The 21,384-nt window shown below is 35.9% G+C and overlaps 1 protein-coding gene across 1 annotated transcript; it reads right to left on the reverse strand.

Annotated features, from left to right (window-relative positions):
- Positions 1 to 2,593: 2,593 nt before the first annotated feature.
- Positions 2,594 to 18,018, reverse strand: LOC131164679 (syntaxin-22). The gene is made up of 7 exons (XM_058122057.1): positions 17,546 to 18,018; positions 11,500 to 11,593; positions 9,658 to 9,797; positions 9,317 to 9,391; positions 4,215 to 4,372; positions 4,037 to 4,137; positions 2,594 to 2,975 (listed from the first exon to the last, which is right to left on the reverse strand). The coding sequence occupies exons 1-7, from the start codon at positions 17,731 to 17,733 to the stop codon at positions 2,910 to 2,912; spliced, it is 822 nt and encodes a 273-aa protein (XP_057978040.1). The 5' UTR covers positions 17,734 to 18,018; the 3' UTR covers positions 2,594 to 2,909.
- Between the last annotated feature and the right edge of the window lie 3,366 nt (positions 18,019 to 21,384).

Here is a 21,384-nt window from a genome sequence, read left to right on the forward strand (position 1 = left end):
CAATCTAATCCAATTGCATGCAGAAACCAGACTTTCTTCCTGCATAATCCTGTTATTTCCAAACTATTTTAGAAGTTCTTGAATGTTGACAAAGAGTCGCTGGAGTGGTGGACGCTAGTCGCGTGTCGCTGGACGGCTGGGAAGTTGTCGCTGGCCAAATGGGAAGTTGGGAACTTGGGAAACCTAATTCCCATAGGCGAAGTGTGGAACAAGAAGTCTAGAATCGTCGAATCGGTGGAGTGGAGGTGACTCAAACTCTGGAAGGGCGGAGGCTGGTAGGTCGGCAATTGCCGTGGAGGCTCGCTAGAGCTGGATCAGGATGGCTGGAGTCGTTGTACGCAGGAGGGTGGAGGCACTCGGTGGAGTGCTGAGTTTGCCGACTGCCAAGTGGAGTAGAAGACTATGGAAGAAGTTGTGGAGCCCTAAATTCTTAAATATAAATTATATAATTTATATTTAATTATTAATTATATAATTTGGTGAAATCGTTTAATCGAAATGTAATTTCTTCATAACCGAAATGAAAATCGAATAAATCGATTTTAACGAAATATAAAACTGAACCGAACCGAATCGAACCGGACCAAATTAAAAATTAACCAAACCGTACCGATCGAATTTGATCGGTTAATTTGATTTTTATCGAATTATGCACACCCCTAAGGTCCACTATATCTCACTAGAAAATTTAGCTTGCACAATCTTTACATAATGCAACCACAAATAAATGTAAATAAGCACTCAAGAGAAATAATTCCTTCTGTATTGTAAAGAAAGGAAAAAAATCATTGGAGCAAGTCCATTAATAAACCTTCTATTATGTAATAATAATTCATCAGAAGGATACTTAACAATAAAAACCAATAAAAACTCCTTCCAGGAACGACATATTAAATTCCATTTGAATCGTGTTAGAAAGCACCTTAGCTCTTGTTAAAATAAAAATCTTTTATAAATGTGGACTTGCAGGAAAAGCTGTTTTCTTTCAAACAAAGTGTAGGAATGCGAATCAAGGACCAGTTTATGTTGCACCCTTAAAAACATAACCAGAATATTGCTCGAGGATGATAAAAGAAGAGGTTTGAGGAAAATGAAATAGATTGAATGAACTAGAGAGAGAGAGAGAGAGAGAGAGAGAGAGAGAGAGAGAGACCATTGTTCTTCATGTTCATCAATTTCTTAAATTTTACATCACTCATAAAAAAATAAAGAGAAATTGTCTAGAGTATCATTTGATTTATGAAGAAGGGATGAAGAGATTGATAATTGAAAGACACTGATTTTTAAATGGACTTTGATGTCATTAGAAGGTTTTCTTAGCAGGGATTATGGTCCCATTAGTTGATATATATATATATATATATAGCCTCACAAAATAGTGCTATAAACTAATGAGTGGATAACTTTTACCTAATACTTCTTAAATATGTCTCAATCATCATAAAATTGCTGTGTTCTCTCTTTCTTTGTTTTAGGCACTACTAAATCTTCATTCTTCTATTCAAAAAAATAAACATAACTCTCACCACTACGCAAGTTAAGGTGCATCCTAGGAACATGTCGAATAATTTGCTTTCTATATTAATTTATATCCCATATAAACCTTTCCAATGCCAATATGTTTAGTTATAACATCATTTCTCATTCTTGTAAAGTGAAAATCACTATCTAGCTTGTATATGAAGAAATTATATGAAAAACTATCAGAATTGAAGTGACCAAAATCAACAATTTGAGTAGACTTTTGACAAGTTAGATTTACACAACCATTATTGCTCTGTTCCTTATTTTTATTCATCACACCACTCCTTGGACTCCCCTTTTCTAAAATGTTTCACTCATGTTTATGCCACCCACAACGACATCATTCTTGATTCAGATCTTTCCCTTTGCTTCTCTACTTTTCTATAATGAGTACCTCCAATTTGTTTTCAATGTAAGTTTGTATGGCTATTAGAACTTCTTAGCTGTCCCAAAAAACCTCATACCAAACAATATTTGCACCCATCATCAAACACAATCTTCATAATAAATATCTACCACACCGTACCTATGCTTATGTTTCAATTTTCTTAAAATCAGCATTGGTAAACATAAGCTTTGTGTGGATTGTTGATCATCCCACCATCAATTTGTCTCAACTCCTATTCCTCAACTCCTATTCAATAGCTCTCAATCACCATTTATCTTCCATTGCGTTTTAATTTAATTTCAATTTTATTCATTGAAACAACTCTTTGCAATGCAAATATAATCTTCCAAGTATTGTTGAACGCACAGGACAACTGATCTTTCACCCATCCAGAAAGGCCAAAAAGAGAAAAAAAAATCTATTCTAATTACTTCTAATGTTAACAATTTTACAGCAACTAACCACACAAAATAGTGCATGTAAAATATTATCATCATCAGTGGGTTCTTAAACAATATCTGTGCAGTATTTTTACACTACAATAATTCTGAGTAAAGGTAATAAGGGCTTTCGAATTGCCAGCTAAACCCACGAACCAGCACAAATGACCACCAGGCAAAAACAATGTCACAATCAACAACAAAAGGAAAAGATAAGACCACCCAGATTGAATTCTAACTATAAGAAAACCAAAAAAAGAATTATGAATTTTTATTAAATAAATATAGATGGACCATTACACAAATTGTAAGCAAACACCCCCAACCCCGCCCCCAAACACCCACCCAAACACAAACTTACAGAAGGAGAACATACACAACCCATAAAAGAGCAAGTAAATATCATAACCCGAAAACCATGCTATATACCAACTCACACTCCAGTCAGCCAGATGTCTCAGAAACCAACATAACCAAACAAATTAGCAAGGGCGATAAAATCTCAACACCAAGCAGATTCCAGGACTGCACGCTCTATCCACTTGAGGATCTTCTGATCAAGCAGCAATTACTATGATCACAATGAGAAGAATGATCCCAAATATCACCAAGAGCAAGCAAGTCTGCAATTTAAAAAAATAAATAGTCAACAAGATTTATTAAATCAAACACTTATTTAGAACAAAGAGGTTTGCAACAATTTTAACACACAATCAATGCGCATGCTGTCCCAATCAATAGCATCAGTTAGCGGAACCATGAGAAGCACACATGCATGTCCCAACCAATGGCAGCATTTGTGTTTTCACCCCCGAGCACTCTATTACAACAGTTCAAATATCTAACAAAGAGGGATCTGTACAGGACACCCTTTGAAGGGTCCTGCCATCTCAGCCCAGTCTCAGAAAGCAAATTACCAGTTACTTGGGTAGCAAGACTACACAAAGCAAGCAAATGGACTAGGGCTTCATGAAAGCATGAAAGCTATGGAAAATAGACAACTAATACCACATTAAAGAATGCTGCACCAATGTGCTTGTTGAGCACAAAAAAGGTAAAAGCTAGAAACATGCAGAGAAATGGAACCTTGAGACAAAAGTTCAAATCCCAAACCCTTCACCTCCTCTTGGTTGGGAGACAAAAAAAATCCCTTAAATTAAGTTTCTATCTGAAAATGGCAAGAACTTTAAAACTATTTTGAGCATTGAGTTCACCAAGTCAAACAAGAGCCAACTTAATATTATTTTTACCAGTCATCAACAATACAAGTGTGTTCGGGTGGAAAAACTTTAACGACCCAGCGCAGGCCTGTTTCAGACTGACAAAACAGTTGACCAATCTCCCACCATTCAACCTTGGTAGCCTCCTGCACCCTACTCAGCTTTGAAGCCATGCTGGTGGGCTCACAAATAGCAATATATATACCTTCGTAGCTGATTAACTATTTCTCAGTTCCAGCTTATAGTGATGACAAAAAGAAAAAAAAAACCATATATGCTCCCAAACCCAACATGTAGGGTTTTAATTTACTACCATCCCTGCCACTAAAATTTGCATTGAGCCAAATACCATCCCAATAGAGTGAGAATGTGGGGCTCGTCACTGGCAAATAACTCACTGTATCCATGCCCCATGTGTGCATGGGCACAAATGTGTTTTAACTAAGAATCTGGATATAAATTACCAGAGATGAATTTGATCTTTGAGTCTTTGATGCTTTCGCAAGTTGTGTTTTTCCCTGTGCAGTTGCAGCATGAGAACCCTCGATGTTGGAACCAATATCATCTGAAAGCAATTCGCTCAGTAATTTGGCAACAAAACTGGACAGTGAGCTCCCAAAGAAAAAGGACTAGATGACATACCAATCATAGCTCCTTGCTCATGGACAAGCACAGCAAGATCTTTAAAAATTTCGTTCACCTCACCAATTTGCTGCTGGATTTCTTGTATTCCCTGCTCTCTTTCCTCAATAATAGCCTCATTGAAGGCAATCTCATTGTCCAACAGCAAGACTTCCTGCCTGCAGCACAAAGCACTCCAAAGCTAACGGAATAGTTGACAACCTTTCATAAAACTAGAAAACAAAATTCCTCAACCACAACATTATGTACAAAGCAGACAAATTTCTTTCCATACAGCAATACTAGAAGCAAGTGAGGCTTCACCTCTCCCAACATGCAGTGGCATAAACAGATGCAAAATTGAGAGAGAGGGGAAGGGGGAAAACAGGCAGGGATTGTAAACCAAAGATTCCAACTAAAAATTCTTGGCTGTAAACATGAAATATACTTTGTCTGAACCCATATTATGGGCTTGGTGTCTCTTGAGGATATATTCATAAGAGGAACAAACTCCAAACACCTTGCAAGCAAAAAGACTTAAGAGTAAGAAAAAGTCAATCTAACCAAAAAAATAAAAAGATACCCTTCCAAATTTTCTATCGTTTGAAAATGAGAAAAATATAGTTAATTAAGGAGGAGTTCTGCACATTGCTAAATCATCCCATCATCCCTGTTACTAGCAAAGAAATAAAATAGTAGAAAAAGAGAGTTCATTTTCTTAGTCTTGCACTGCTTCTTAGGAATTCATCTTTCATTGTCCCAACCTTTGGACGCTCAAATCTTCATTAAGATCTATAGTACACATTCATGCTGCACAATTGTCTGTATGATTTTATTTAATATACGCAAATAATTATATTAAAAAAGAAGAAAAAATATGCAGAAGGCATCCTCAGAAATAAAGGGGAAAATTTAAAAAAATGATAAAAATAAAAAATCCAATAATATTTAGAAGAGTAATCAAAAGCTGCACCCAAATCCCTCTGCAAGTCATCAAAGAAATAATGTGTCTAAACGAATCATTCTTTGTAGCCCACAGTAATGCCAAAATCACTTCAATCCATAAACAATCAACATAAAAAGCCCTAAAAAATCCTGACATTACGTTCGAACCAAATGCATCAAATCACACAAAAAAGGCTCTCCATAGCACCCCGTGTTCTCTTCACCAAAGCCCTAATAAAAGAAACAGAACGCAATTTCTCCAGAGTTGGTCAAACCCACCGTCTACCAAGAACAACAAACAATTTATTCCAGATCTCTCAAGAAATGAACAATGCAAAAACAAATGACAAGCATTCTCACAACTACAATAATAAAGCAAACACACATAAGGAGATGCTGCTTTATTATGCCCTCCCTTATTAAGAACATTTTTATCAATGCTTACAAGACCTGAAGTCCACATGAAGACCTTGATTTTGGAGAGAATCTTGGATTTCCAAATGAAGGAAACTATCTTTGGAGAGGCTTGGGTTTGGATTTGAATTGGATTTGGTAAGATGTAATGTAAAATTGTATTAAAATTTACCCAAATCCAAATCCAAGGTGCGGAATCTATGCTCCCAAATACCACCTTAAGGTTCCTTCGGATCAAGGATTTGCAAGAGAAAAGGAAAAGCAAAGAAAATGAGAACGAAATCAATTCTCCATCATAGTTACAATATATCAAGTGTTATTAAGATTATAATGATTAAAAATTAAGATAAATCAAAGATTAATAACCTGTAAAATAATTTTTACTCATTGGTTTACAATGTATTTTATTTTCTTTCTCAAATTCCTTCATAATCAAACAATAAAAATTGAAATCCTTCATATTTTCCTTTCTTTTCGTTTCCCAACTAATATCTTCCAAGTTCCAAACAACACATGAGGCGAAAATACTATTAACATGCCTGAAATGAATAAAATTTCCAAGAAAAGTTCCCTGAAGAACAAACTGAAGATCTACCATTGCTCCCTAACAGAAGGTGAAAAGAATCAACTACAATCATAAAAAAGAATGAAGTCATTAATCCTATCATTCAAGTTTCAAATAAATGAAAATTCCAAGAACGTAAATCCACTCGAAGGAATGGAAACTATACAAACAAACAATAAAAATGGTGGAAGGTCAAAAGAAAGGAGCTTCTCAAATCCAAAAAAATTCCCTAAGGTCAAATCATATTACCCATACCAACTTTATCTCATTTGTTAAAAATAAACACAAAATCTGGTAAATAAATTTCTAGGACTTAACATGGCTAACATTCATGCATCTCATCCATTTGGTTAAAGCCATACTTAGCACAAATCAATTATGCTACAAGGAATTAGTATCCAAAACATATCCCCACAACCCATTTTCTCCCTAAGGAGATGTTTTTAAGACAGCATATTACCCAGGCCTAATCCACCCTCCTCCTAGGACCTAGACACAATATCCCATCTAACCAAATTCTCTCTTGCCAAAGCCCCAAAGCCAATGCCAGCCCTAAAATGTAATCTATCATCCTTCTAATTGACAAGCTACACGCACTGAAATCCTGAAGAAGGATAAATAAGACAAAGGAAAAATAAAAGACAGGCTCAAACCAAAATAACCCTACACCTAAAGTAAAATAAGCCTTCCAAGCTCCTAGAAACCTTCTTGATCAGAGTCCCAAAAAGTTATGAGATTGGACTCAGCACCCAAAGTAACACTTAGTTAAAGTGGCTAATCTAAAGGGCATGATAGGAAAGAACACTAGAATCAACGTTAAAGGCCACAATAACTTGATTTAATTTCATCTTGAACAATTTTTTCCCCCTTGAATAACTTCTTCTGGAAGAAAACATTTCTTCCAAAACCAAGGCCTTCATGTGGACATGGCTCTCTATAGGCTTTAAGCTTAATACCAATTATTTGTTGCAGTTGAGAGTTAAGGACAGCTTATAGCACTATCAGCTTAGACATCTGTTTTATGTGTTTTAAGTGAAATTAATGACTACAAGGTTTCTTCATTATTGGGTGGCTAAACGGTTTGGGTCTTTTTGCTTTCAGTTTTCTGATGACACTTTGATGCTATACCACGGACTGCTGACATTTTCTTGTTGGTACAGTTTCAAGGTTCTGGGAGAGTAAAAAGGGCTGACTTCATGGAGACATGCTGTCTTTGGCCTTCTTTGGACTATGTTAAATCGAAAGGAATGCAATGATTTTTCATGGCAAAACAGCTCTAATTAATGCCTACAACCCCACGATTAAAAAAATAAATTCTAAAACCAGAAACCTTCTCAAAGACTTGTAAATTAGTTAATGTGTTTAAACAACTATTTAGGATACATTTTCAGTTTTCCAATTAATTTGTAATTAGAAAAATGCCATCTCATTTTCCAGTTCTCCAAATTTATAAAGAACTTAAAAAGATGGGTTCCAACTTTTCTACATAAATGTTGGAAATCTGGAAAGGGAGGAGTGATTCATCGAAACTGGAAATAGAAAAAGAAAAATTATTTACCATAACTAAACATGCCCTTAGTTCCTTAGAGAGAAAAAAAATGACATCATCAGCAAATAGTAAGAGAAAATGAAAGGGCTCCTTGGTTCACGCCTCACAGAATGTGACTATTACTAATACAATTGGTTCGCAATTAAAATATAACATTCCAACCATCATAAATTCCAATTCATATCATTTAACCCAGAATGTCAATACCACATGATAGGTGGAATTGCAACTTCACAAAATAGAAATTTTCAAAATTATACCAAATTACACCCACTCCCCACGGCCATTCCCATGGCCTATTTCATCTTTCAAGAGGAGATGAACCCTAATGCCCTCAACTCTCATTCCAACTTCCAACTCCATCATCAGTTTCTTCTTCTATTGTAGGCCATAGGTGTCATTTCACACAGTACACCCGCCAACAGCCCTAATGACACAATTATCGAGTACTTCAGTTCTCGTTGCTACAGCAACCTCTTTTCCCAGTTTGAGGCCTCTTTTTCTTCCAATTTCCAGTCATAAAACCATAATCATCCAGATTTGGTAATTATTATTATTATATTTAGTAACTCCCAAGCTTTATTACGACGATGGGAAATTATTCAGGAAATTATTCTGCATGTATGATTTGAATTAGAATTAAGATGAATGAAACTATAACTTGGAGTTATTTTAATTATAGGTTCAAACATGTAATCTTGGATTACATATGATTTGAATTAAAATTAAAATGAATGAGACTATATCTTGGAGCTATTCTATTTATAGGTTCAAACATGTTATCCTGGCTATATCAAATTTTGGATTTAGAATAAAATTCAGTGCAATTTTTCTAATGGAGGAGAATTAAGGCCCAGTTAAGGATCCAAAAATGAGTTTTTGTATTCATGTTTTGTAAATGAAAATGAAAACCAGGGGTTGTATCATGTATTTTTTTATACTCAAAAATGCTTTTGGCTAGCTGTTCTGGAAATTATTCCCTGAAATTTTTAGGGCAGTATTTTATATGTTATCAAAAACAGTTTTTTGAGAACATTTAACCAAACGATCCAAATGCAAAAATTTATGTATTCTTTGTATCCTGTGTTTCAGGATGCAGAAACTGTATCTGAAACCTTAACCAAATGAGCAGTTACAGTCAAAAGGGATTTGGATGCCCTATCAAGTAGGAGTGAGGCAACCCTTAATCCAACTTCTTCCCTACCCCAACACCCTATAAAAAACGTCCAATAGACTCGGTCATAAGCCTTTTTAAAATCCAATTTCAAGAAAATCCTTTTTTCTACCTCCCCTTCTATTATCATCCACCACTTTATTAGCTGACAAAACTACATCCAAATCTAACTACCAGTGGAAAAAGTATGGATACCAGTGATCGTGTCAACCAGCACTCTGCAAAGCCAATAAGCCAGCATTCAATCAAAATCATGCAAACCGTTGTAACCAAATTTATAGTCCTAAAGATCCTGGACCACACACAGTAAAGACAAGCTTGCATTAAAAAGGGCTTATTACAAGGTTATTGCAACATAATTTGTAGAAAATTTATTTCAAATAAATTTCATCATTGTTGAGAATGAACAGGAGAGCAACAGCACAAGAAAGAACTTAAACTAAAAAAAGAAGGGTACAAAAAATGGAAATCCTAACCTCCTAGATTCCACAAGAAGAGCACGCTGCTCAGGACTCTTCTCCGAATTTATATCTAGCTCACTGGCTGTGTAACTGTTCAAAGACAGAAAAAGCAACAACATAAGCAATAAGAAAATCCAAGTTCAGACATATTAAAAAGAAGTATAGAACACCAATCACCACCGAATGGCATTCAGTCAAATTTCCAGTAGACAATCGCCAAAGGGCACCACCAAAAAATCATCCACTAGATTACACAAAATTTTCACATTTAGCGATTACAGTCGCAAGACTACAAGGTCATGCACCGGAACACCTGAATATCACCCCTTAAGAGATAAGGTCCACAACAATTGTACCTAGAAGGAAGAACTGCTTGGGGAACAAAAGGACTATAAGCTGTCTCCCTCTCAGCTGAAAGCCGCTGAGCCTTCTGGAACTCTTTCAAAACTGCTTGAAAATCCTTGGCAAGTTTAGCATCTGTTATCTTCTTGCTGGCCTGCAATTGGAAAGAAGACATTCAAAGAATCAAAATCACAACCACCTGGAGATGAATAACTAAGAAGATAACATCGAGGAGAGAGAAAAAAATTATGGTCCAATAATATGGCCAACAGAAATGAACAACGGGTGGACCAATGCACCATGTTCAGCATCAAAATAAAAAAATTAAGAAGCAGGAGGTATGGCTAGGCAAAAACTGAATAACAACTACATGGGATTTTAATTCTGGAATTGCAAATGCATTTGGAAAAAGGCCACTAAGAGTTCTTCAATGTTGCTGTATAATAATAATACTAATAATAATAATTTTTATCCAATAACAAAATAATCAAAAGAAACTATATACCCCTGAAATTTTTCAAAAAGATGCAGACCTCCAATGTCAGAAACACCTTTCAATTTTTTTTCCCCTTGAATCCTCTGTACAGAGCGAAGAAACATCATAGTTGAACCCCAGAATAAAAAGAACTGATTACACATCAAGAAAACCCTAAAGGTTCATATAATGCTCATAGAATTAGAAGCCAGACAATAGAATTTTTTTTAAGGTGAAACCAAAAGGACAAGGCCTTGCCGAGAGCCTGAGACTAGAAGCCAAGGAAGCCTGAATGAAGATTTTCCAAGGTGAAAATGTCATCATCTATCATGTACCGCCAGTATCCTCCAGAAACCATGATGATATGGAAAATGACGAACAAAAATCAAATGATTGAAAACAAACCCAATTACCAGTAATTTCATCTTGGGACTGCCAAAACCACCCACAAAACCCTACCCCAGCACCAACTGAAGTACTGAGCCCCCAATCTTCCAAACAGCAGAGCAGACATTCAAAAAGAGGGAAAGAAGGAAATATATATATATATATATATATATATAGAGAGAGAGAGAGAGAGAGAGAGAGAGAGATGAGATGAGATGAGATGAGACGTGTGATGTTTCCACGTGAACCACCATGGCCATCAACCCAGGACCTTTCCACTTCCCATTGTATCACCCTCATCATGCCCCCGGTACATCAAACCTAACAAATTTTTTTTTTTTTGCTATTTCATCCTCAAATTAAAATCCCAATTTATTGCCCTAGGTTTCTGAGAAGATTTGGTGTTCAAAACAGAGGTGGAAAGAACGCCCACTTGCGCTGTCATGAGTTCTTGAAAGTGAATTCTGAAAACTTGTGGGCTTTCTGAACAGCTCTGATGCTTTATTGGGCAAATGAAACCAGAGAGACGGAAAAGAGGAAATCAGAGAAGAGAAGGAGAGGTCAAGACATCCACTATTGTAAGGGCAGAATTGAAGTCCCCAGAAACAGATGTAGAGAACAAGAAGAGGGTGAGAGAAAATTAAATAAAATATAGTTAAAATTCTGAAGGAAGCAAAAAAAGTATTTTAGCAAACTTAGAAAGTGATGTAAGTATATTCTGTTTGACTCATTAAATACTTTGTGAGAGGGAGAGAGTAAGAGTCAATAAAACTAATGACGAGGAAGAGCCAGGCAATTTTTTAGATAATGGGGGAGGTCAGTGCATTTCACCCTGAAAATAAAAAGATAAAAAAATAATGAGTTCTCCCAACATAAATGTCGAAGGAGAAGTACTAAGAGCTACAGTTTGTATGAGGAGGTTAGAAAGAGAATTAAGAGATCTCCCTTTGTGATATAAACAGTCAATCTGACAACAAAAGAAGAGCAAACTTACACTAACTTCAGCATGATGATCTGTTTCACTAGCTTGTTTAAGTTTGGCAGAAGTATCCTTCACCAACTGCCCAATATGTAATCTAGTCTTGTGTCTGTACGTAAAGAAAACTGTGTGAGGACCATCAGAGATTAAAATTCATTGTGAACTGACAAATTTTGAAGAATAAATTAAAGAAAACTGCAAGTGAGCAAGTTATGAAAAAAAAAATGGGAACGCAACACATTTAATGTGAAACTTAATGTTTATTGAACTTGGATAATGTTTTATAACCATCTGTCAGCTCTGCTTATTCTGCTTAACACATGGAAACAGAAATCCACTAACAAAAACTAAAGAAGATGATGAAAACCATGAAGGACACAGAGACTGCTTGCTATCAAATGCATTACATGCAATTTCATTGAAGACACAATCCAAGCTTGCCAATAAAACTTTACCTGAGATCAGAAACAAGAATGAAGACCACAACAAAGGGCAGCTGACTGGATATTGCAGGGACCTAATCCTGCTTAACAATGCAACTTGGACATTATCTAATGTGCAGATACCCATTAATGGTTTATATTATCTTCCAGTATGTAGGGAAAAACCCTCTCTTGATTCCATAGCACATATCAGCCAGCTTCCATTTGGAAATTGCTAACTGGAACAAACCCATGAGACTCTTTACAAGAATCATTTGATCCAGGATTTGAATTGTGCAACACATGGAGTCATAATCTACTGACTGTTCAATATGATTATATGGCTCCATAAGCTATGGGCATTAACCATTCTGCCATTTTTTTCATGTATAATCATTTCCATTAACATGTTCAAGTCTGCAAGAGACCCATGTGTGTGTAATTTATTTAAAGGGAAGACTTTTTTGTCCATTCCTATCCCCAGCTTTCAAAGAATTATTAAGAAATTTTATGGATTTCATGATAAAATTTAAGATGCTAGGAGACATGTTTTGTTATTCATTTTCAAAAAAAAAAAAAAAAGTAAACAAAAAAGATAGAAAATTTCGAAAATTTCTATCAGCAATTAACATTGAAATAATGACTATATGAGTACTCTCTGTAAGAAATTATCAGATTTAACATTATGCTTCCGGGGAGGTTTATCAGAAAATAATTTAAACCTCTTGGGAGCTCATATAGCAGTTTGTGGCATTTGTTCCTTTGATAATTTTTTGGCTTGTTTACTCAATTTGAATTTATGCTCTATTGTTCTCTTGTCAGTCTAATTAAATATTGCATAATCATCTAAGGCTAAATCACAGCTCCGTTGGTTTTGAAAATAGATTAACAGATTGACAAATTAATAAATATGTATGCATTTGCACAAACAAGACAGTTAAATAAGGAAATAACCCTAATAAGAAAATGCTGTAAAAATTGCAAGCACCTAAAACACAAGTGCCTTCTAAAGGCTGCACCTTATTGAAAATGAATTAAGTTCATAAGCCAAATAATGAAACTACAAGGTTATGTTTTCGTGGAGTGTGTATATTTGTAGAAATAGAAGGACGATATTATTTGATAGTTTACAAAAGAAAAAAATGTCATTGTAAAGCAATTGATAAATGATAATGCAGAAATTCTTATTGATCTATAACATGGAATAAACAAGAAAAAATATTCCAAAAAGTTTTACCACGGGAATGTCTATATTCCTATCCTATTCCATGCTCAATGAAATAACACAAGCTTTTGCATGAGTGTTTTTCTTTTCTAATAATTACATCCCCAATCCCCATACAACATTTGTTACATTCCCTCATTCCATTCTATTCTCAGGAATAGACATTCACAAAACAAACATAATCAAAGTTCTTTCAGCTGCTCACCACCTCAATATTCCATTTTTTATTCGTCTTTAAAGTTTTAATCATGCAAATTAATGAACATTGTCCAAGTGCTCAATTTGCCAAGAATTAACATCCTAGACACCTGAATACTCCACCATAGTAGGCACTTATTTGATGTGCCTAGGTTACAAAATAAAAATAATGTAAAATTTTTAATAAATCAATATATGCAAGGAGATCCACTTTTCTTCCTTTCTGTTTATTACTGTAATGGAGGTGCTTTCTACAACAGCCTGACAGATCAGAGAAGAGGGGAGTCATGCAATTAAGGTTGTTGATACGTAAATTTTTGTGTTTCATGCCATCTCAGGACTGAAAGTGAATTTAGCCAAATCAAAGATAATACTAGTCAGCAAAGAGAGAAAATGGGGAACTTCTTTTTGACAATGAACTGCAGAATATCATTGCCTTCCTCATACCTACATATGCCTTCAGGTTCAACATTCTGGGCTAAAGCTGGGTTCAATGTTGTGGTAGAGAGGCGTCAGAAGGGAGTGACAGATTGGAAGGTGCAGCGCTTGTCTAAAAGGGGTACATTACTAGATTGACATTACTTGGAGTTTTTACTCCTGCTACCAGGGTTGACTGAGCATAAGCTGGGCAAGTTGAGAAGGACACCTTCTGTGGGAGACAGAATAATGGGGAAAGATTTACTTGGCCGTGTGGAAGGAGGTGTGTCAGCTCACAACAGAGGCTGGTCTTGGTTTGAGAAGATTTTGGGATTGTAATAAGGCTTTGCTGGGGAAGTGGTTAGGATGATTAGCCAACGAAAGAGTTCTTTGGATGAGGCTGTAAGGGTGATCAATTTAAGCATGGTAGTTGTTGAACACATGAACAGGACAGAGAAGAGGGGAGGTCTGCATCCGCATGATGTGGGCTAGTGGAGAGTTATCATGAGAGGGTGGGGGATTTTGAGGTATCTCACAATATTGGGAATGGGCTGAAAATGTTCTGTTTTGGCATGATCAGTTGTGTAGACAAGTAAGATTGGAAGACAGATTTGCCATCTTTACTGATGGTACGATCCAGAATCTTCAGTAGCAGAATTCAGTAGCAACCCTGGGCTCAGAGGTGTGAAGGCAAGTGCCCTTGCCAAAAAGTATGACACTGTGCACAAGGCTCCCACACCATCAGGAGAAGCATGGAGGGAGGAAAGATGTATGCAGTCTTACCTCCATATTTAGAGAAAACATTTTCATTATTTAAACCTCAGACCTACAGGTTGGGAACACACTTAGCTTTGAGCCAAGGCTTGCCCTCTGAATTTTCAATTTTCAGGAAAAAAAAAAAACCTGTGAATTTGTATTGTAAGTTAGAAAATGTTTGCCTTGCTCAAAATATGTTCATGCCCCAACATTGGAGCAATAAATTAATAAAAATATGAGGACTGTTCAATAAATTTACACAAAAAAAGGGACATTTATACAAATTAACATCCAAATCTCACTGTTCTTGCCTCTTGCTCTCTAAACTGTAGAAAATGTATTAAAACATGCATTTTTTCTTTACTTTTTTTTCCCTGGAACCAAAAATTGGAAAAAACGATTGTATATCAAATTCAAAAGATTAAAAACAATAGGAAGAAGTTTACTTTTTATTCCTTTTAATAGAATGGGGGTAAATTATTGAAAATAAAAACACATTTACGTTTTCACTATCTTTTCACCATTAGATGGAGATAATGGGCAGTAACATGATTGGAATCCCATTCACAGAAGGCATTCACAAGATCAAGACGCAAAGTGGTTTTGTTCTCTTCAGATGGGCCCCCTTTTTTGAAGTGGGGGAAGAAGAGAGACAAAAGGAATAGGTAGAGGATGAGTTGAAAGGGATCTAGGGAGTCAAGAAGATAGGAATCTTTTGTTCTTCATAATCCTCTCTTTACACATGTACTGGTGCATGTTTCCATTTGTAGGAATAGCATTCCAAAATCCCCCAAGGCTCACTTTTTCAATTGGGAAACTGCTTGGAATGCAATAATTTAAAAATGAGAGGCATCGGGTTTCTGTGTATGTGCTGCACATGCATGCAGGAAGATGAGAAGCAGTTGCTGTTCTGTTAAAAGTGACTAGGAAATCGTGAGCATGCTTTTTCATATTAGGATTGCAACTGCAGTGCCAGAGAAGATCAATGATCTGCCTAAGTACGGATGTGTGGAGTTCACCTCTCGTCCCCTGCCCCAAACACAACAAAAAAAATAAAAAAGCATCTTTGGGGACTTTCCTTGATTTTAATGGGAATCTGGGAATAGCTCAATATATATATATATATATATATATATATAGCATCTGGGACTTTCTTATATTGCATAACACACCCTGTCCCCCCCCCCCCTTTTTTAAATATAGTCCAGGAAACACACAGTTTTGGAAGCTTAAAGTGTCGATGGCCAACACGTATCAGATACCAACACCTGTCTGGCACTCCCTGACAGGTACTCAACACATATTGGAAATTAATTAATTTATTTTTGTTTTCAAACACGGCTGAGACATTTCCCAACATGGCAAGGTATCACGAGCTAAGCTTGTTCAGGGCATTATGCTTGCCTGTGATCGCTTATCTCGTGTGTTTGGGATGGGTTTCCATCATGTAAATACTAGTGTAGGGTTATTTTCCAGTATTTACTTCATTGTAAGCCAAATAAGGCAGTATGACTCCTCGGTCACATTGATGTTTCCTAGTGCCAGAGTGAGAATGGCCCAGAAAGCTCTTTAGGGGAGGGTGAGTGTTCATCAATCATTGTAAAACTCATTAGCAATTGTCAACGTGCTTAGCCTACTTGCCTCCCTCGCTAAGTACAACATGTCAACGGAGGATTTGTTAATGAATTACGTTTGCTTCAATATTTACTGCTTGGTTGCCACGGCTTTCATGAATTGATTATTATTTCCGCTGCTATCTGATTGAATGTTAATGAAAGTGCTTCGTGGATGAATGTTGGTAAACAAAAGGCTGGCTAGTTAAGCAAGAGTGCTTTAGCTAGCGCTGCACGGCCCTTCACAACGGTGTGAAAAAGGCGGACAGTGACACAAGGGCAGCTCTAGGAAGCTTCTTGCACCAAAACTTTGTTTTAATGTTGCCCCTTCAATTTTGTTAACGAAACCCCCAACCCTCGCCCCTAAAAATAAATAAATAAAATTAAGTATAGGTCAAGAGATCGAGAGTCAAGTTCTCTAACATTTGAGTGATTGTTGGACTTTGAAGCGCCAACGCTTACACCAACCTTGTAGACCACAGTTCGACCTCCTAGCACCCAAATTCCCACCCCCCCCCCCCCAAGTCAACGCCATCTTGCCACCTTGTTAGCCTGCTGTTATTTTTTAATTTCTTGTTGAGTGGTGCGCATTGCCCATGATCAACCATGCCCTTGAATTGCTTTTTGTTGTTCAACAAATATTCTATAATATGAACATAGTTGATGATTGTATAAGTGTAGTTTGTAAAATGTGTAATTGATAATTTTGCATGACTGATGCAAATGGTGCTTGTTTCATTTTAAATACATATATTAATCAACAAATCCTAGCCGTATTCTTATTTTTTGAAATTGCTGTATCTTGGAGTCAGTCTGTTCTCGTATCTATATCTTGTGTTGGCATCAGTGCTTCCTAGCATATAGCTGGAAAAAAAATAAAAAAAAGGTGCGCATGCATATGATTTGAATTTGCAGTCCTGCTATTTCTCTTTCTTTCCCTATTGGAGGAGACGAAAGAACACCACATTAGCCAAATGATGCACTTACTATACACCAGTCAATGGTAAAGGATGAAAGTTTTTTAACACTTCTCGTTAGTCTAGTGTTTGGATCATCCTCACGTCAACTGTTCTGTGCCTCTTGCTTACACAATCCACAACTAGAAAAATACCCATTACAACCCCTCACAAACCCAAAACTAAGATACAAAGAAAGCTATCAATGTCATAAACAAGCCCCAACAAAACTAATTCAGTCGAACTCAGCATATCCATTTTCTTTTTGCTTTTTTTGAGGGAGGAGGTGTGGAGAATTCACATAAACCAATCCAGAATTCAACATAATTCAAGCACAAGACATTCAAAAATAAAAAGATAAAGGGAAGAAAAGGACCAAACCCACAACATCAAACGATCACACAAACATCAACAATTCAAGAACAATAACTTAATTAATTAATTAATCGAAAACAGGTAAACGGTGACACTCACAGCTTCTCGCGGAGCTCGGGGGTATCCTTTGGGGTGCCGAGGGTGTTGACGAGGCGCTGGAAAGTCGACACGGCGGTATTGATCTGGAAGATCCCCGAAGCAACGGCTTGGGTAGGATCTTGCTTGCCATTGATGTAGTCTCGCCTTGAGGCCAAGGGACGACCCGATTCGAGATCCTGAAAGCTCATGCCTATATAACAATCGCACCGGCGTTCTCCCTGTGCCCTAAATTCAATCAACGGAGAGATTAAGCAAACCCTAGGAAATGGGTTCGGGGCACGAGGGCGTGGGAAAGTCCCGCGAAGGTGCAAGAGTTGGTGAACGACGCAGAGTACGGGATGAGCGACAATCAAGCGCAAATTGGAGGAGAGAGAGAAATCCAATCAGGATTGGGAGCAGGGAAGGACCACAAGGAGGAAACAGAGAGAGAGAGAAAGAGGTCTGAAATAGACATAGAAGTTTGGTGGGTTACCGGGGGGGGGGGCTATGTATGCTCCATCATTCCATGAGTTTTTTCCCGTTTTAACTTTTTTTTAAAAAAATATATTAAATAATACCTCATTTGAGAAGTATTTCCCTACTCTGACGTAATCTCGCTACTCCAAGTAGTGATTTTTAACCAAATCTTACTACTTGAAGTAGCGATTTTTGCTCTTGGATAAGGGGCTCGTACTGACGCGTGACAATTCTCGCTACTCCAAGTAGCGAGATTTAATTGGGAGAAGTAATACTCTGACAGTCACCTTTCGACGCGTGGTAACTGTTTGCGAACTACAATTTGACGGGTGGTAAATCTCGCTACTGCAAGTAGCGAGATTTTGTTGTGATAATTAATGCTCTGCCATTTCCTTTTGAATTACCTCCACCTGGATATCGACGCGTGCCAAATCTCGCTACTCCAAGTAGTGAGATTTGCTTCAGAATAATTTCGACCGTTCTTCCTCCTTTCTTGCGCGAACAGAGTGCCTGTTGCAGAACCGAGCAGGTGACCGTTGAAGGAAGACAATCGAGCAGGTGACCGTTGCGAGCTTTATCACATTACAATTTATATAAGGAGATGGGGTAAGTTATGTTTTCCATGTTCAGTGTTTAGATTTTTACATTATTTTTATTTCATCGAAAGCTTTGATAATCCGAGAGAGAGTTTGTGATTTGTGTTAAAAGATTCGTGGACAAACACTACTCTTAAGGTTTGTATTTCATTGTTTTGGTATTTAAATTTAATTTTTTGCTGATAATATTTTATTTGTATTTCATTGTTTGGGTATTTGAATTTAATTTGTTGCTGTTAATATTTTATTTTTTCCCTTCAAATTGTTGTTCAATATTTATTTATTTATTTTGGATTGTTGTTTTATTGTAAAATGCATTATCTTTCCTGCCCTATAAATTGTTGAAGTTTCATCCACTCACAAAATTTGTTAAATTTCCTTCTACTTTTTTGAATATAATTGTGCAATTATAATTAGATCATATGGTTTACTTTCAAAATGGGAAATTTTGTTATTCAATTCTTAAATTTTCTTGTATTGTTTTTAATATAATTGGGCACATCCACTAAAGTTATGAACATAACATGTAAATTGTATGGTTTTAATTGATGCTTTCAGTTAATGTGAGTGCACATTGTAATTATAAATTGTATTGTCATATGTATAAGATCTTAGGATCTTATACTTTATTTTTCGGGTTATTAATAATTACGTTTGAAAATTTAAAATAAAAAATTCCGACTCTTATATTAATGCTAAAGAATTAAAAAAAAAATGTGATATTTTTATAATCTACAAAAGAAGAATCTGAAAATTTAGAATTATTTTCTAAACATTGAACACATCCTTAGGCTTTTCTCTTCCCTTTATTCTTTTCTTTTCTCCAGTTAATTTAGGGCTATTTGAAAAATTAAAATTTGACAATATGTTTGGTTAATATTTATGAAAATTAATATAACTTAAATTTTTTAATTAAAAAATATTTATGTATTATTTTTAAATCAATTGATATTTTAAATATATAATTAAAAAATAAAATTACAAAGAATATATAATAAAAATATTATAAAAATAAAAATACAATTTATTATAATTATTTTAATTAATTGTTGTACTATACAAATTTATTTTATAATAAAAATCTTTTTTTACATGACAATTGAAAAAATTGTGAAAAAATATTATATTATGCTTTTATATAATATAATTATATATATATATATCTATATATATTACTTTGAATTCATTTAAATTTTGTCATAAACAGTTAAAAATTGAAAAATAAAAACTGACACATGACCACATAAAGAAAAAATAGTTATATAATCTGGTTTCTTTTCCCTTTTCTAATCTTTAACTAAAATAGTTAATTTATTTTTTAGATTTTGATTAGTCTTCAAGAAACTAATAAAAAAAAAAATTAGGGTCAGCACAACACCATGATGCATATATATCTATATATTATATATATTTATTGTTGGATGCTACGTCTTCTCAATTTCAAAAGTTAATCATAGGATAATCTTTTCAAATACTTCATAATTGATTATTTAGTACCTTTCACAATAATTCCAATAATCTCTCTCTCATACATGAGACTCCAATTTTACCCAGCTGAGAAGAAATGTTAAACATGTTTTTGACACTAGTTTTGGGGTTGAGTTTTGTTCCATTACTTCTTTATATATATATTAAATATATATATATTATATTCTCTATATATGTCTATGTGTGTGTCGGCTATGAACCCACTGTTTGCTTTGAGGACGTGTGGGGTCGTGGTTGCGCCTCAAAGGACAATTTATTACCTCTTGTCTGCCTACCCACGCATCCAGCTTATAATGGTGACTTGCTGTGTCTGGGACATCAAGGAGTTCTCCTCTCTAGACTCAGATGATCATGTTTGGTATTGTTTGACAAGTTCTCTTTGAGTGAAGAGTTTCTTAGTTCTCCAAGGTCATAGCCTTAAATTTTCTTTTGTATTTTGTTCCCCAATATCACCAAGCCTACTACTTGGTTTCCAACAATCTACTCAATTCGAACTCAACCAATCCATAAACAGAGGGCCAATGTTACAGCATCATAGCTCTAGCTATGAAAGGTTATCTCACCCATCCTTCATTCGTCCAGCCTATGTAATAGAACAAGACTTAACCAAGATATAATAGAGGGCAAACTGCTACACTACACAGAAATGCCAAAAAAGAAAGGTGCGTTGAATAAAGCCGACCATCATTAGAGATCATTTAAATAAGTAGTAGAGAACAATAGTTGAAATTAGTGGATTACCCGAGCTTATTTGGTAGGTGTAGCAGTTCTAAAAATGCGGTTCCTTGGGATCAAATTAAACAAAAAATTCCTGAAAAAAAGGCCCCAATGTCAAGCCCTAGGGTGGGGGGGTGCCTGGGAGGCCCCAGTCGACGAGCACCATTAAAGATCCAATGGTACGAGGTGCCGAAAGCCCGGCCGCTGACGACTAGGTCACGTCGATGAGCTGACTGGGAACACGTAAGATGATACCCAAAAGGTGGTCACATTATTAGAGGAGGTATATGCGTTTTTTCTCCCCGAATTTATGTATTTTTTCCCAATATATCGATATAAAGTAGATGTTCACATTTAACGCATTTGCCATTAAGATAATCCCATTTCATGTGAATCGAGATGTTCTGCGTCCTAAGTACTTTTTTCAAAAGATCCGTTCCAACTCCTTGGAGTATGACTGTTTGATGAGCACTGAATCCTTCAAAAAGGCTACTTAACAAAATTGAACTCAAAATTAAAGTGGCAACCCAACACGAAGGAGGACGAGCACGAAAGTACCATTTGGAAAAATTACCTTAAGGA

Source organism: Malania oleifera, chromosome 9 (assembly GCF_029873635.1).
Source record: "Malania oleifera isolate guangnan ecotype guangnan chromosome 9, ASM2987363v1, whole genome shotgun sequence".
In the NCBI taxonomy this organism is placed as follows: domain Eukaryota; kingdom Viridiplantae; phylum Streptophyta; class Magnoliopsida; order Santalales; family Ximeniaceae; genus Malania; species Malania oleifera.